The sequence below is a fragment of the Rhinoraja longicauda genome, chromosome 29, assembly GCF_053455715.1.
Source record: "Rhinoraja longicauda isolate Sanriku21f chromosome 29, sRhiLon1.1, whole genome shotgun sequence".
NCBI classification, from domain to species: Eukaryota; Metazoa; Chordata; class Chondrichthyes; order Rajiformes; family Arhynchobatidae; genus Rhinoraja; species Rhinoraja longicauda.
The window spans coordinates 30,092,271-30,110,798 of record NC_135981.1 but is presented as its reverse complement, the minus strand read 5'-3'; the positions used below and the strand labels follow the sequence as shown (position 1 = coordinate 30,110,798).

At 44.2% G+C, this 18,528-nt stretch overlaps 1 protein-coding gene across 2 annotated transcripts in view; it reads right to left on the bottom strand.

Annotated features, from left to right (window-relative positions):
• The window catches only part of tmem98 (transmembrane protein 98), a 68,007-nt gene that overhangs the window by 23,167 nt on the left and 26,312 nt on the right, over positions 1-18,528 (bottom strand). For both annotated transcript variants that reach the window (XM_078424744.1, XM_078424743.1), the window contains 3 exons: positions 6,849-7,054; positions 2,778-2,909; positions 1,200-1,233 (listed from right to left, as the gene is read on the bottom strand). In XM_078424744.1, coding sequence (XP_078280870.1) covers positions 1,200-1,233; positions 2,778-2,909; positions 6,849-6,979 — 297 coding nt within the window. In that variant the 5' untranslated portion in view covers positions 6,980-7,054. The remainder of the gene's footprint in view (positions 1-1,199; positions 1,234-2,777; positions 2,910-6,848; positions 7,055-18,528) is intronic.

Here is an 18,528-nt window from a genome sequence, read left to right as displayed (position 1 = left end):
ACTTTGGTGGCAAGAACAAACAGGCAGATTATTATCTGAATGGTGTCAGATTAGGAAAAGGGGAAATGCAACGAGACCTGGGTGTCCTTGTACATCAGTCACTGAAAGTAAGCATGCAGGTACAGCAGGCAGTGAAGAAAGCTAATGGCATGTTGGCATTCATAACGAGAGGACATAAAGAGGTCCTTCTGCAGTTGTACAGGGCCCTGGTAAGACCACACCTGGAGTATTGTGTGCAGTTTTGGTCTCCAAATTTGAGGAAGGACATTCTTGCTATTGAGGGAGTGCAGTGTAGGTTCACGAGGTTAATTCCCGGAATGGAGGGACTGTCATATGATGAAAGAATGGAATGACTGGGCTTGTATTCACTGGAATTTAGAAGGATGAGAGGCTATCTTAATGAAACATAAAGAATTATTATGGGTTTGGACACACTGGATGCAGGAAACATTTTCCCACAGTCTAAGAATAAGTGGTAGGCCATTTCGAACTGAGATGAGGAAAAAATGTTTCACCTAGAGAGTTGTGAATATGTGGAATTCTCTGCCTCAGAAGGCAGTGGAGGCCGATTCACTGGATGCATTCAACAGAGAGTTAGATAGAGCTCTTAATGATAGCAGAGAGGGCAGGAACGGGGTACTGATTGTGGATGATCAGCCATGATCACATTGAAGGGCTGAATGACCTACTCCTGAACCTATTTTCTATATATCTATGTATCCATGTAAGTTTGGGACAGGGTGGGTCAGGGTCATTAGTCACTGGTCTCAGTGGAAGGTGGGAGGATTGAAGATTGGGTTGGGAACTTTAGGACAGAGGCATTGCCTTCCTAGTATTCTACTGTCGTGGTATCTCAGGAATGCCCATTTTCAGGCACTCTTTGGACCATGGGATTGACATCCCCTGCAATGGGACAGTTGGATAGGAATTACATCTTGACTGCCAATGTCGGAAATCACACGGAGCACATGGAATGCCATGCAGTCAGGGAGTGCCTGGTCAAAGGTCTGGAAGGATTTGAAATCATCTGGAAGTAGTCATTCCATGAAAAACATTTTTTTCAAGTGCATAGTGTTGACATCAATAGTATTTGAATGTTGTAGCCCGAAGGTAAAGTTTCCAAAAAATAAATAAATGACTTGGTAATATAAACTTGACACTTCAGTTTGCTTCCCAACAAATGCTAACACAATTCTTACCTTGAGAATCTCAATGCAATGCGACACCAAGCCCCTGGAAAATAGAAGTTTACCTCAGTTACACACGTTCACCTGTGGAAGTCATCAAAACCCCAGATATCCTTCAATCACTACGTTCCCACAATTTCTCAGATGTTATGGAAGTACAAAATAAAACAGAAGCAAGATATTTCTAGAACACAGAACATAGAACTATATTACGCTCTTGTATGACACTTTTTTAAAAAAGCAAAGTAAAAGTGTGTTGGCTGTATTTATTAGAGCAACAGCCCATAGGTCTGGAACCAAAGTCCCAAAGTCAGATTATCAGCAATTGTACATCCCCAGAGAAGCAGGTGGGATAGACAATAGACAATAGACAATAGGTGCAGGAATAGGCCATTCAGCCCTTCGAGCCAGCACCGCCATTCAATGCGATCATGGCTGATCACTCTCAATCAGTACCCCGTTCCTGCCTTCTCCCCATACCCCCTCACTCCGCTATCCTTAAGAGCTCTATCCAGCTCTCTCTTGAAAGCATCCAACGAACTGGCCTCCACTGCCTCCTGAGGCAGAGAATTCCACACCTTCACCACTCTCTGACTGAAAAAGTTCTTCCTCATCTCCGTTCTAAATGGCCTACCTCTTATTCTTAAACTGTGGCCCCTTGTTCTGGACTCCCCCAACATTGGGAACATGTTTCCTGCCTCTAATGTGTCCAATCCCCTAATTATCTTATATGTTTCAATAAGATCCCCCCTCATTCTTCTAAATTCCAGTGTATACAAGCCCAATCGCTCCAGCCTTTCAATATACGACAGTCCCGCCATTCCGGGAATTAACCTAGTGAACCTACGCTGCACGCCCTCCATAGCAAGAATATCCTTCCTCAAATTTGGAGACCAAAACTGCACACAGTACTCCAGGTGCGGTCTCACCAGGGCCCGGTACAACTGTAGAAGGACCTCTTTGCTCCTATACTCAACTCCTCTTGTTATGAAGGCCAACATTCCATTGGCTTTCTTCACTGCCTGCTGTACCTGCATGCTTCCTTTCATTGACTGATGCACTAGGACACCCAGATCTCGTTGAACTCCTCCTCTTCCTAACTTGACACCATTCAGATAATAATCTGCCTTTCTATTCTTACTTCCAAAGTGAATAACCTCACACTTATCTACATTAAACTGCATCTGCCATGTATCTGCCCACTCACACAGCCTGTCCAAGTCACCCTGCAGCCTTATTGCATCTTCCTCACAATTCACACTACCCCCCAGCTTAGTATCATCTGCAAATTTGCTAATGGTACTTTTAATCCCTTCGTCTAAGTCATTAATGTATGTAATGTAATGGATCTTAGCTTTGCTTCTCATCTGACAGATAACAGCAGCCTTCTCTTCCCACTGCAATGGACAGCTCACCAAGTCTTTGATGATCAATCTAAAAGCAATCGCCCTACTGGTCTTTGGTTGCAAACGCCTGTAGAAATGGATATGAATGATGGGGTGTACACAGTACACCTGGTCATTGTCCTTAGTTCATGAAATAAGATTCACTCATTGCTCTTCCAGACAACAAAAGCCCCCATATACATACGAGGCATCCTCGATCCACTCTTCATTTTCCAGGATTGCCTCAAAGTGAGGATTTGTGATAACAACATCATCCAATTCCAGCTCGGAGGGCTCGCTCTGGGTCTCCATTGCTCCAATGAGGTCCACTGTAGGTCTGTTGGAAAGATAAAACAGAAGTCCCTGCTTAACAACATCTTTCCTGTATCAGGATCGAGCTGGAAAGGGTGCAGAGAAAATTTATGAGGATGTTGCCGGGACTCAAGGGCCTGAGCTCCAGGGAGAGGTTGAGCAGGCTAGGACTTTATTCCTTGGTGCGCAGAAGGATGAGTGGTGATCTTATAGAGGTGTATAAAATCATGAGAGGAATAGATCGGTAGATGCACAGAGTCCCTTACCCAGAGTAGGGGAATCGAGAACCAGAGGACATTGGTTTAGGGTGAGGTGGGAAAGATTTAATAAGAGCCTGAGGGGAACTTTTTCACACAAAGGATGGTAGGTGTATGGAACGAGCTGTCGGAGGAGGTAGTTGAGGCAGGTACTATTGCAACTTTTAAGAAACACTTAGGCAGGTACATGGATAAGACCGGTTTAGAGGAATATGGGCCAAACGCAGGCAGGACTAATGTAGATGGAACATGTTGGTCGGTGTGGGTAAGTTGGGCCAAAGGGCCTGTTTCTATGCAGTAAGTCTATGACTCTATGATTCTAAGTTACCAACTTTCAATGACACATCAGGTTCAGCACCGAAGTCCGTGACAACAAATTGGTAATGTGGAGAGACCAAGTATCAATATATAGTCTTCAGTCTGAAGAAGGGTCTCGACCCAAAACGTCACCCATTCCTTCTCTCAAGAGATGCTGCCTGAGTTACTCCAGCATTTTGTGTCTATCTTCGGTTTAAACCAGCATCTGCAATTCCTTCCTACACAATAAATAGTCTTTGACAAGGTCACTGATGTCAATCAGGCTGGAAGGAGGTTGCTATAATTGACCTTGGAGTTTCTGATGAACAATGGGGAAATTGAGAAAGACTCGAAACTTGGCCATTCCCAGTAATAGCCGGTGAAACTCTGAACCTTGCAGGAAGGTGCTAAATTGGAGTAAGACAAATTACAAATTTATTAGACAGGAGCTTGGGGGGGAGCAGTTGATAGAGTGAAGAACAAGGCATCTGATCTGCTTGCCTTCATAGGTGGGGCATTGAGCATAAGAGTTAGAAAGTCATGTGTAGCTTTAATAGGACTTTGGTTCGCCCGCATTTACAGCATTGCTGCAGTTTCACTCACCCCATTACAGGAAGGTGTGGAGATTTTGGAGAGAGTGCAGATTGATAGAATCATGGCTGGATTGGAGGGTGTTTGCTGCTAGGCGTTCGTATCCCTTCATTATCATCTCTTCCACAGCCAACAATGGACCATTGTGGGCTCCACCTTTCCTTGGTCATCGATGCCAGCTCTGATTTGTTCTGTACCTTTTCATACCTCTAGTTTCCCTCTCCCCTGACTCTCAGTCTTAAGAAGGGTCACGACCTGAATCGTTACCTATTCTTTTGCTTTTTCTCCAGAGATGCTGCATGAGCCACATTCAGCATTACTCCAGCATTTTTGGAGTATTATGTTTAATTCTGGTCATCCTGTTATAGGAAAAATGTTATCAAGCTGGAATGAATGCAGAGAAGATTTACAGTGCATTCAGAAAGTATTCAGACCCCTTCACTTTTTCCACATTTTGCTATGTTACAGGCTTATTTTTAAATGGATTAAATTCATTTTTTTAAATCATCAATCTACACACAATACCCCATAATAAAAAAGTGAAAACCGGTGTTTAGAAATTTTTGCAAAGTAATTAAAAAGAAATAACTGAAATATCACATTTACATTAGTATTCAGACCCTTTACTCAGTACTTTGTTGAGGCTCCTTTGGCAGCGATTATCGCCTCAAGTCTTCTTGCGTATGACGCTACAAGCTTGGCACACCTGTATTTGGGTAATTTCTCCCATTCTTCTCTGCAGATCCTCTCAAGCTCTGTCAGGTTGGATGGGGAGCATCGATGCACAGCTATTTTCAGGTCCCTCCTAATCCTAATTTTCGCTGAAATCACTGACAAGTCGGTAATTACTTGAGAGTTTTGAAATATAACATCTTACCGACTTGTCAGTGATTTCAGCGAAAATTAGGATTAGGAGGGACCTGAAAATAGCTGTGCATCGATGCTCCCCATCCAACCTGACAGAGCTTGAGAGGATCTGCAGAGAAGAATGGGAGAAATTACCCAAATACAGGTGTGCCAAGCTTGTAGCGTCATACCAAGCTTCACGGTAACAAGGCATAAACTGGATTGACTTCCAGTTTACTAATAGCAGTATTAAGAAATTTAATTTTAAAAGTGGTTAAATGGATTTTTGTGCGGAGTGAGGGCATTCTTTGAAAATGTACGTGGAGATGCATATCAGGTTTCTGGGTTGCATATCTGGGTTGGGAGCCCAATTTAAATCTAATCGCTAATGGCCATAAACATCGCAAAAGTTCCCACGCTTACCTGACCATCAAACTGTCACCTCCAATCTACCTGTCAAATGTCCTGACGGTAAATAAATTGGTTAAACACAAGTTTTTTATGGTATCTTCAAATGACTTTACTTAATTTAATATTACATGCTTCCAAATGCATCTAAGACAACCTAGCAAACCTGGAGACAGCATGCGACAGTGCCCGCAATAAGCAACGATACCTGGCGACAAGCCAGCTGTCACCGACAAATTTCATACCGGTTGATTTCTCAGCGACGCGCCAAGATCCACTATGATTCTTTGAAGACTCCTCACGATCATGCCCACGATACCCCGGCGAACTGTTGGCAACAGTCTAGTCACCGGCAGTCGCCTTAAAATCGCCTAAGTGGGACAGGCCCTTTAGGCTATACACATCAGCTTGAGATGTCACAGCTTCTTTATGCACAAGCACATCAAATATTTCCTTTCATATAAAGTGGGCTCTTTAAACAATCTTTTGGCTGATATTCTGAAAACACAAATTTATTTTTTCCTAATTTCGTTTGAATTTTGTAAATGAGCAGAAATACTTATTAATATAATTAAATCCTCGAACTTCATAAGGCCATGATAACGCCCTTACTGATGGTGATTTCTTGGCTAGGCTGTTGATTACCTCAGTAAGATTAGATCTCTCGCAAGAGCTATGATTCTTCCGGTTACTGCAATCTCATACACACACTACACACAGTGAGAGTGTGCATGTATTCAGAATGTTTCACATACTTGGGACATGTTCTTACATATTTCAATGTCAATGAACCTGTTTTAAACGTAATTAGTATCACATGGGCATTGGAGCTCAGGCTATCCGTCTGGAATCCTATGCCCTTGAAACATCGGAGATTAAGGGGAGATTTGATAGCAGGAAATAAAATGAGGAGATGCATACATAGGGTAGACAGTCAGAGCTTTTTTCCCCGATGTGGAAATGTCCAACAGGCTATAGCTGTAAGGTGAGAGGAGGAAAATTTAATGCTGATGTGTGGAGCAATTTTCTTTTACAAGAAATGGTGAGGGCCTGGAACACACAGCCAGGGGTGGAGGTGGAGGTAGATATGATAGTACCGATTACGAGGCTTTTAGACAGGCACATGGAAATGCAGAGAATAGAGGGATATGGATCATGTGCAGGCAGATGAGATCAATTTAACTTCATCAGTTCCGCGCAAACAAGGGTCCATTCCTGTGCTGTACTGTTCCATGGTCTACCTTCTATATCCACTGCTGCAGTTTTGTACATCAAATTGACCTTCTCGTATATTAATAGGTTTTCAGCACAGTAAAAAATTAAATAATATTCAAATTAAATGAACACGCAAGGAACTTTGGATGCTGGTTTATATAAGAAGACACAAAGTGCTGGAGTAACTCAGCGAATCAGACCATCTCCAGAGGAAATGGAAAAATAACGTTTTGGGTCGGAAGTCTGAAGAAGGGTCTCCATGTTCTCCAGAGATGCTGCCTGACCGCTGAGTTAAAATCAAATGAGCAATTTTCAACGTAGACTATGCCTCTACCGTAGTTGGTACTTACTTCGAGTCGAACTGATGTAAGAGCCGGCTGGACTGACAATAGCGATGTCTGCAGACAACCACAAGAGCCACCAATGATGCCAGAAAGATTGTTGCGAGGACCCCAATTGCTACAATAACCACTGTCTCCATGGCAACAACACCGTATGTGGTTAACGTTGGCTGATCCTTGAATCTCTATTGCCGTCCTTTATGGCTTCATTTTATCTGAAATTTATGAATAAAAGAGAATTTCATTGGTGCTAAGTATCGCATGGATATTAAGTAAAGAAAGATTTGTACAATGCATTAGAGAAACAATATAAAAACTAAGCCTATGATAGACACAAAATGCTGGAGTAACTCAGCGGGTCAGGCAGCATCTCTGGAGAAAAAGGATGTGACGTTTCGGGTCGGGACCTTTCTTAGGGTTGTTAACTGTCCCGTATTAGTCGGGACATCCCGTATTTTGGGCTAAATTGGTTTGTCCCGTACAGGACCGCCCTTGTCCCATATTATGCCCTGGGGGGGCGCTGTAGGCCCGGACGCTGTAGGCCCCGACGCTGTAAGTCCCGACAGTTTAGGTCCCGACACTCTAGATTTCCGACATTTTAGCTCCGGAAAGTCTAGGTCCGGAGGCCTGGGCGTTTGCGTAGCAACCCGCCCCCCGGCCCGGGCGGCCGCCACTGGTGGAGCGGGAGCACATGGCCGCTGGCTGGGTGACGTCACCTTGTCCCGTATTTGGGAGTGAGATAGTTGGCAACCCTAACCCTTCTACAAATTGAAAGTAGGGGATGGGGAGAGATGAAGAGCTGGAGGCGAGAAAAGACCATGACTAATCAGGACCAGCAACACATGACCTCAGGAAAGGTGGAGCCCTGGTAGACCGATTGTTGTCCAGGGAAGGTATGATCTCAAGAGGAATATGTTGTGGTGAACTGTGGAACTGGTAAAATGACTAGGGTGGAGGAAGGGGGGCAAGTAACAAGGCCTAGTCTGAATTGTCCTTGTGTGAAGTCACTGTTGAAGAGTTGCCAAGTGTACGTTGCACTCTCACTCACAGGCATGAGGTGAAGGTGTCAGCAGTCTTTGGGGATATTAATTCGGAGGTGCAAGTTGAACAAAGACAATGTGAATATTCTCTGCTCCATTGTCAAGAGCAATCAAACAAAAGAAGATATCTAGGATGGAACTGCAGATGCTGGTTCACATCGAAGATAGACACAAAAAGCTGGAGTAACTCAGCGGGTTCGGCAGCAACTCTGGAGAAGTAATGTTTCGGGTCAAGACTCTTCAGAACCTTGCTAAAGAAGTAGCATTGTCCAATGGCCTAATTATCAACCATGTGATAATGAAACTTAAGCCTTATGGAGGAACAGTTTAGATTACTTTATGGATGCCTAACTACTGATTGTTCTAGTCGTGTTGGCCAAAATACATGAATGGTTTAACCATTAATAGTTTATGAAAAATTTAGTTTCTGATGCTTTTGATGTTACCTGAGTTATCAAATATAGGGCATAGCTTTAAGTTGAGAACGATAAAGTTTAAAAGAGCTGATTGGGACAAATATTTTTGCAGAGAATGGTGGTTGCCTGAAACATGCTGCCAGGGGTTGTGGTGGAGCAGGTGTAATAGAGGCTTTAAGAGCCTTTAATAGGCATATGGATATGCAGGGAATAGAGGAATATAGATTATGTGCAGCGAATGAGATGGTCGTGGTATCATGTTCAGCATAGGCATTGTGGGCCGAAGGGCCTGTTCCAATGCTGTACCATTTTATGTTCTATGTTGTTGATAGCCAGCAGTGTAGACCGCATTAGGCAAACTCCTGAAAGAAGCAGTAAATATCAATTGGTTACTTCTGTCAAAGTAAGCTGAACACGTATCTCATGTGGAGACAGAAGCAGAAAGAACACTTCACATCAAAGTCCTCAATCATTAACTCTGGTTCACCTCCCAGCCAGTTGGATATTTTCAGCATTATCTTTCTTTCAGATTTCTAGACTTTACTTCGGAATAGATATTTATTGGGTTTAGACCCTCAATTCACAAGACTCACTCCTATTTGTTCCTGTGGTATAATTATCAAGGTAAGAGCAGGACACAGCCATAATTCCACATCAAGTTATTGAACTCAGAGTCTATGACACTTCATATATCCGCTGGTGCATAACCGTCAACACTGTGTAGTGAAATCAGAGAAAACTAATGAAAAAATATCATCACTCTTTAGTTGTCACATTGTAATGGGATCAGAATTTGTAACTCTAATAATTTAAACACAGCTTAAGACTGAGCATCTTTAAATGTTTCTTCAGTGTGAGACAGATTTGTTTCGCAGGTGATAATAAATTTTTCTGCATCTCACCTGTCCAATCCATTAAGAATTTTATATGTTTCTATAATATGTTTATATATATATGTATGTTTAATATATATGTTTCTCATCCTTATAAATTCCAGTGAATACAAGCCCAGTCAACCCATTCTTTCATCATATGTCAGTCCCGCCATCCTGGGAATTAACCTGGTGAACCTACGTTGCACTCCCTCAATAGCACGAATGCCCTTTATCAAATTAGGACCAAAACTGCACACAGGTGCGGTCACGCCAGGGCCCTGTATAACTGCAGTAGGACCTCCTGGCTTCTATACTCAAATCCTCTAGCTCTGAAGGCCAACATGCCATTTGCTTTCTTCACTGCCTATTGTACCTGCATGCTTACTTTCAGTGACTGATGTACAAGGACACCCAGGTCTTATTGCACCTCCTCTTTTCCTCATCTGACACCATTCAGATAATAATCTGCCTTCTTGTTCTTGCCACCAAAATGGATAACATCACATTTATCCACTTTATACTCCATCTGCTCACTCACCCAACCTATCCAAGTCATCCTGCAGCCTCATAGCATCCTCCTCGCAGCTCACACTGCCACCCAGCTTTGTGTCATCTGCAAATTTGGAGATGTTACATTTAATTCCCTCATCTAAATCGTTAATATATATTGTAAATAACTGGGGTCCCAGCACCGAGCCTTGCGGCACCCCACTAGTCACTGCCTGCCATTCTGAAAAGGAGCCGTTAATTCTTCCTCTTTGCTTCCTGTCTGCCAATCAGTTCTCTATCCATGTCAATACCCTACCCCCAATACCATGTGCTCTAATTTTGCACACAAATCTCTTGTGTGGGGCCTTGTCAAAGGCTTTTTGTAAGTCCAGATACACCACATCCACTGACTCTCCCTTATCCATTCTACTTGTTACAACCTGTATTTGGCTTCACTAATCTTTTCCTTTTCACATATCTAAAGAAGCTTTTACAGTCAGTTTTATATTCCCCGTAAGTTTTCTTTCATGCTCTATTTTACCCCTCTTAATTAACCCCTTTGTCCTCCTCTGTTGAGTTCTAAATTTCTCCCAGTCCTCCGGTTTGCTGCTTCCTCTGGACAATTTATATGCCTCTACCTTAGATTTAACTATGCCTCTTCCTTGGATTTAGAGGATATTGGAAACCAGCAAGCCAGTACAAGCCAGTACAACTAACCGTCGGGTGATGCAGCAGGTAGTGCTACATGCTCGTGTCTCAAGAGGACCAGGCTTGATCCTGACAGCTACAGTCCGTGAGAAGTTTGCATGTTCACCTGGAATCACCTCCCACATCCCTTTGGCATGCTGGTAGGTTAGTTGGCCACTGTAACATACTACTCAATGTAAGTCTTAGTTTAGTTTAGATTAGTTTAGAGATATCGCATGGATACCAGTTTTCCCTGCACATTAACACTCTTCTACACACACTTGAGACAATTTATAATTTTACCAAGCCAATTAACTTAGAAACCTGTGATACTTTGGGATATGGGAAGAAACCGGAGATACCGGAGAAAACCCACGCAGGTCACGGGGAGAACGTACAAACTCTGTACAGACAGCACCCGTAGTCGGGATGGAACCCAGGTCTCTGGCACTGTAAGGCAGCAGCTCTACCGTTGAGCCACCAAGTCATTGGCAAAAGTAATAAAAGGGAAGTTGTGGGAGTAAATAATTTGCAGGAAGACAGGGATACAAGGGAAAGAGAAAAACACTCCGGGAGCAGGATGTAGAAATAATTGGCAACATTGCCTCCGATTTCTACATGATGTGATGAACGGCTTCTTTATACGTCTTTACATCAGTCTTAATTCTACATTCTTCACAAAGTTAGCTGCTTTGAAATATAAATCAGTATTTCAATAGAAAAAAATGGCATTTTGTTTATTTTTTATTTACATCCAGTTGTGACTAAATATATGCTGGTTGGTGAAAGTTTAACGAAATTTGAGAACAGCAATCTACTATTCACAGAGTACAGTGAAGGTGAGGGTTGATAACACACTCTACTTGATTATGCTTAGACTGGACCCATTGTAATTGTACAAAGGTCAATTTTTATCAACACCGTCAGTGAGCAGTCTTCATATAGTGATCTATTTCTGTGTGAGTGCAAGCCAAGGGTTAAATAAACAACATTTTCTGAAGCTCAGGTCCTGATTCATTAAGTATTTTACTGCTTTTGGTTGTTTTCATTTCACAAGCCATTGCACTAAATCTGAAACTGGAAAGGCTGCACATTAGTAGCATTAAGAAGTTATTGTGCAAACTCTTGCCTCATGCCTTTGAAGTAATTCTTGTAAGTGTTCCATAGAATATCGCGTGTAGAATGTCCTTGTAACATGAAAACTGTTCACCGTTTCAGGTCCCGTTCAAACTACAGAGGGTTTGTGTTATTCTTTGATAGAGGATACATCCCTTTATATCGTGACAGCTGATGGATGATCTTGGCCAATACTAATGAAATCAGATAGAGTCATCGAGTGATACAGTGTGGAAACAGGCCCTCCGGCCCAACTTGCCCACATCGGCCAATAATGTCCCAGCTACACTTGCCTGCACTTGGTCCTTATCCCTCCAAACTTGTCCGATCCATGTACCTGTCTAACTGTTTCTTAAACGATGGGATAGTCCCAGCTTCAACTACCTTCAATTTTTTGAAGAGGTTACCAGGGAAATTGATAAGGGCAAGGCTGTGGATGTTGTCTATATGGACTTCAGTAAGGCATTTGACAAGGTTCCACATGGAAGGTTGATTAAGAAGGTTAAATCGTTGGGTATTAATAGTGAGGTTGCAAGATGGATTCAACAATGGCTGAATGGGAGATACCAGAGGGTAATGGTTGACAATTGTATGTCAGGTTGGAGGCCAGTGTCTAGTGGAGTGCCCCAAGGATCTGTGTTGGGTCCACTGTTGTTTGTCATTTACATTAATGATCTGGATGATGGTGTGGCAAATTGGATTAGTAAATATGCAGATGATACTAAGATAGGTGGAGTAGTTGATAGTGAGGTAGATTTTCAAAGTCTACAGAGAGACTTGGGCCTTTTGGAAGGGTGGGCTGAAAGATGGCAGATGGAGTTTAATGCTGATAAGTGTGAGGTGCTGCATTTTGGTAGGACAAATCAAAATAGGACGTACAGGGTAAATGGTAGGGAATTGAGGAATGCAGTGGAACAGAGGGATCTGGGAATAACTGTGCATTGTTCCCTGAAGGTGGAATCTCATGTGGATAGGGTGGTGAAGAAGGCGTTTGGTATGCTTGCCTTTATAAATCAGAGCATCGAGTATAGAAGTTGGGATGTAATGTTGAAATTGTACAGGGCATTGGTGAGGCCGAATCTGGAGTATGGTGTGCAGTTCTGGTCGCCAAATTATAGGAAGGATGTCGACAAAATGGAGAGGGTACAGAGGAGATTTACTAGAATGTTGCCTGGGTTTCAGCACTTAGGCTACAGAGAGAGGTTGAATAGGTTGGGTCTTTATTCTTTGGAGCGTAGAAGGTTGAGGGGGGACTTGATAGAGGTTTTTAAAATTTTGAGAGGGACGGACAGAGTTGACGTGGGTAGGCTTTTCCCTTTGAGAGTGGGGAAGATTCCAACAAGGGGACATAGCTTCAGAATTGAGGGACAAAGGTTTAGGGGTAACATGAGGGGGAACTTCTTTACTCAGAGGGTTGTGGCTGTATGGAATGGGCTTCCGGTGGAAGTGGTGGAGGCTGGCTCGATTTTATTATTTAAGAGTAAATTGGATAGGTATATGGATAGGAGGGGATTGGAGGGTTATGGTCTGAGTGCAGGTAGATGAGACTAGGTCAGGGAGAATGGTCGGCGTGGACTGGTAGGGCCGGACAGGCCTGTTTCCATGCTGTAGTTGTTATATGTTATATGTTACCTCTTCTGGCAGCTTGTTCCATGCACCTAGCACCCTTCGTGTGGAAAAGATTTTCCAATTAAATCTTTTCCCCTTCACCTTGAACCTATGTCCTCTGGTCCTCAATTCCCCTACTCTGGGCAAGAGACTCTGGGCATCTAAATATGTGGATCTGTTCCTTTTTTTATACATGAGATGTAAAGACATGGTAACTTGAAAATAATTGACTAAATAAAAGGGGGGAGAGGTGGAGTATGTTTGTTTTATGGATCGATTTCTTATGTTATGCACTGACCATGAGTCATGTATTTGTATTAATTCCAATTTATTTTTCCATAATCCCATCATTTCTTCCCAAATATTACAACTCACCTTCACATTAGGTGCAATTTACATTAGGTGCCCAGTAAACCTATTAGCCAGCACGTCTTTGGGATGTGGGATGTGGAAACTGGAGCACTTGGGGGAAATCCATGGGAGAACGTGCAAACTCTGTGTGGACAGCACCTGCGGTCAGTATTGAACCTGGGTCAGTGGAGCTGTGAGGCAGCAGCTCTACCAGCTGTGCCACTGTGCTGCCCTGGATCCAGAAAGTTCTTCCTGGGCTGCAAAGGGTAGAGTTGCTGCCTTACAGCGCCAGAGGCCAGGGTTCGATCCTGACTACGGGTGCTGTCCGTATGGAGTTTGTATGGTCTCCCCATGACCGCATGGGCTTACCCCCGGTTTCCTCCCACACTCCAAAGACGTATGTCTTGTCGGTTAATTGTCGGTTAATTGGCTTCTGTAAATTGTCCTTAGTATGTAGGATAGTGCTAGTGTATGGGGTGATCGCTTGCCAGTGACCTGGTGGACCGAAGGGCCTGTTTCGGCGATGCATCTCTGAAGTCTAAAAGGGTGGTGGAAGGAGATACATGTATGTGAGAAAAGACGGCAGGGCCAATGGAAAAATGTAGAGGAGAGAAAGAAATGAATAACTACCACTGGCACAGCGGCTGGTGTGTCCGTGCTCTACCAATCAATGATAACTTGCGGGGACAATCAGAAACGTGCTACATAATTCTATTGTCATTGTCATAAGGTCATAAGTGCCAGGAGCAGAATTAGGCCATTTGGCCCATTAAATCTATTCCGCCATTCAATCATGGCTGATCTATCTCTCCCTCCTAACCCACTTTTCCTGCCTTCTCCCCGTAATCCCTGACACCCATACTAATCAAGAATCTATCTATCTACACCTCAAAAATATCCACTGACTTGGCCTCCACAGCATTCTGTGACAAAGAATTCCAGATTCACCACCCTCTGACTAAAGAAATTCCTCCTCATCTCCTTGCTAAAGGAAAGTTCTTTAATTCTGAGGCTGTGACCTCTAGTCCTCGACTCTCCCACTAGTGGAAACGTCCTCTCCACATCCACTCTGTCAAAGCCTTTCACTATTCTGTACGTTTCAATGAGGTCCCCCCTCATTCTTCTAAAGTCCAGCGAGTGCAGGTCAACCTGTCATGTCTCAATTATTTGTCCTACTGTCCTCTTTCCCCTTGTTGTACCTTCGGCCTGCCATAAACTCAACCACTATCCTTCCTTCTACTCTCTCCTTTAGCGGCTGTGAAGTGGAATTTCTTAAGTTCATAAGTTATAGGAGCAGAAGTAGGCCATTCGTCTTTTGGCAATGAATTCCACATATTCACCACTCTGATTAAATATTTATTCAATCCGATTGAGTGCGCTGGTATGAAGATAGAAAAACCATGAAAGATATTGCAAGATCAAAACAAGTTTTTCATGGAGCAGGAGATAGACACAAAAAGGTGGAGTAACTCAGCGGGACAGGCAGCACCTCTGGAGAGAAGGAATGGGTGATGTTTCGGGTCGACACCCTTCTTCAGACTGGTTGGGGATAAGGGAAACGAGTGATATGGACGATGATGTGGAGAGATAAAGAATAATGAATGAAAGATACGCAAAAAGTAACGATGATAAAGGAAACAGGCTTGTTTGTTGGGTGAGAACGAGAAGCTGGTGCGACTTGGGTGGGGGAGGATAGAGAGAGAGAGGGAATGCCGGGGCTACCTGAAGTGAGAGAAATCAATACTCATACCACTGAGCTGGAAGCTGCCCAAGCGAAATATGAGATGCTGTTCCTCCAATTTGCGTTTAGCCTCACTCTGACAATGGAGGAGACTGAGGACAGAAAGGTCTGTGTAGGAATGGGAAGGAGAATTAAAGTGTCCAGCAACCGGGAGATCAGGTAGGTTCAGGCGGGCTGAGCGAAGGTGTTTCGCAAAAAGATTGCCCAATCTGCATTTGGTCTCGCCGATGTATAAGAGTCCACATTTCGAACAACGGGCACAGTAGATGAGGTTGGAGGAGGTACAAGTGAACCTCTGCCTAACCTGAAAGGACTGTCAGTGTCCCTGGACAGAGTCGAGGGAGGAGGTATAGCGACAGGTGTTGCATCTTCTGCGGTTGCTGGGGAAGGTACCTGGGGAGGAGGTGGTTTGGGTGGGAAGGGATGAATTAACTAGGGAGTTGCGGAGAAAACGGTCTCTGTGGAAGGTGGAAAGGGGAAAATGTGGGATCCCGTTGGAGGTGGCAGAAATTTTGGTGGATTATATGTTGTATGCGATGACTGATGGGGTGGAAGGTAAGAAGATAGCGGAGTCAGGGGGTATGGGGAGAAGGCAGGAACGGGGTACTGAATGTGAATGATCAGCCATGATCACATTGAATGGTGGTGCTAGCTTGAAGGGCCAAATGGCCTACTCCTGCACCTATTGTCTATTATTGACTAGGGGGACTCTGTCTCTGTTGTGACTAGGGGAGGATGGAGAAGAGCGGAGCTGTGGGGTACTGAGGAGACACGAGTGAGGGCCTCATCTATGATGCGAGAGAGGAACCCCCGTTCCCTAAAGAATGAGGACATCTAGGATGTCCTGGTATGGAACACCTTATCTTGGGCGCAGATGCGGCGTAGATGGAGGAATTGGGAGTAGCGGATAGAGTCTTTGCAGGAAGTAGGGTGGGACGAAGTGTGGTTGAGATAGTTATGGGAGTTTAAGAAGTTTATGGGAGTTAGTAGGTTTATAATAGATGTCAGTCGATAGTCTATCTCCTGCTGTTCCTATCTGCACAGACTATGATTGACTTTGGGGCAATCTGATCTCCTATTTTAATCTGGTGTACTTGGACATCAATTAAAATGAGAGGCACAGTAACATTGGAGGTAGTGTTTCTGCCTCACAGGGTTTCATCCTGACCTTGGGTGCCGTCTGTGTGGAGTTTCCCTGTGACCACATGGGTTTCCTCTCAGGTCTGTTTTCCTCCCACATCCCAAAGATGTGCAGATTTGCAGCATATTTGACCTCTGTAAATTGCTCCATGTGTGTCGAAAGTGGATGAGAAATTGGGATAGCATCGAACTAGTGTGAATGGGTGATTGATGGTCGACGAAGGCTCAGCGAGCCGAAGGGTCTTTTTCCATGCTATATCTCGAAACTAAAGCATGGTGGCGCAAGGAACAGTGGTAGGTGGTGCAGTGGTAGAGTTGTGCCTTGCAGCGCCAGAGGCTCGGGTTCAATCCTGACTACGGGTGCTGTCTGTATGGAGTTTGTACGTTCTCCCCGTGACTGCATGGGCTTTCCCTGGGTGCTCCGGTTTCCTCCCACACTCTAAATACTTACAGGTTTGTAGGTTAATTTGGCATCGATAAAAATGGTAAATTGTCTCTGGTGTGTAGGGTAGTGTGGGTGTTGGCTGGTTGGTGAGGACTTGGTGGGCCAAAGGGCCCACTTCACTAAACAAAGCGAAACAAAAGTAAACCAAACTAAACTTGCCAAGTTGCTGCATCCTTACTTCCAGCATTCCCACCACACCTCCATCCCCACCCACCAGACAGTATTAAGTTCTACCACCAATCCCCTGATCTTAGTCCTGACAGCAATCCTCTCTGAAACTCCCAACATGGGACCAACCCCAGCCTTGCAATCCTCTGATGCCCAGAGCCAGAATCTCCAACCCCATCATTCTCCAGAGGGCCAGACCCAACCCTCTCCCACCACCAACTCACACCACCAGCATTGCATCCCATCCAAACCATCCCAGCTTTCCAATGCTCAGCACATCTAATTCCCATCTGGTGACTAATGCCCTCATGCTTCCATCACTGGCGGCTTAGTGGCGTGGCTGTAGAATTGCTGCCTCCCTGTGCTAGAGAGCCAGGTTCGATCCTGACTGTGGGCGCTGTCAGTACGGAATTTGTACTTTCTCCCCGTGACTTGCATTTTCCCTGGGATCTCTGGTTTCCTCTCACATTCCAAAGGCATACACGTTTGTAGGTTAATTGGCTTCAGTAAAGTTGAACATTGTCCCCAGTGTGTGTGTAGATAATGTTAATGGTTGGCGCGGTGTAAACTAAACTACACCTTGCATGTCCAGAACTTCCTGAACTTACTCCAGAATAAATCCATATCCCTTCATGCCCTGCATATCCATATGTCTATCTAAAAGCCTCTCAAACATCACTGTTCTATCTACCTCAACCCCCCCCCCCCCCCCTGACATCACATGACAGACACTCACCACCTTCCCTGTAAAAATGTTGTCACCACATCTCCTTTAAACTTTGCCCCTCACCTTAAAACTATGCACTCTAGTATTTGATTTTTCCATCCTGGGAAGAAGGTTCTGACTGCCTACCCTATCTCTGCCTCTCATCATTTTACATACTTTTATCAGGTTTCCCCACGACATTCGGTGTTCCAGAGAAAACAATCCAAGCCTGTTCAACCTCTCACTGTAGCCAGTGCCCCAGTGAGAGCTACTAATCCAAGGCACCATTCTAGTAAGCCACCTCTGGACCCTTGGTAAAGCCTCCTCATCCTCAGCCAGAATCCACACATGCAATATTCCAAATGTGACCTTACCAAAGTCCTATAAAACTGCAGGTAGACACAAAATGCTGGAGTAACTCAGCAGGTCAGGCAGTATCTCAGGAGAGAAGGAATGGGTGATGTTTTGGGTCGAGACTCTTCTTTAGATGTGTCTGAAGGAAAAGGGGAAGTACAACGAGATCTGGGTGTCCCAGTTTATCAGTCACTGAAAGTAAGCATGCAGGTACAGCAGGCAGTGAAGAAAGCCAATGGAATGTTGGCTTTCATAACAAGAGGCGTTGAGCAAAGGAGCAAAGAGATCCTTTTGCAGTTATACAGGGCCCTAGTGAGATCACACCTGGAGTATTGTGTGCAGTTTTGGTCTCCAAATTTGAAGGACATTCTTGCTATTGAGGGAGTGCAGCATAGGTTCACGAGGTTAATTCCCGGAATGGCGGGACTGTCGTATGTTGAAAGACTGGAGCGGCTGGGCTTGTATACTCTGGAATTTAGAAGGATGAGAGGGGATCTTATTGAAACATATAAGATTATCAAGGGATTGGACACACTAGAGGCAGGAAACATGT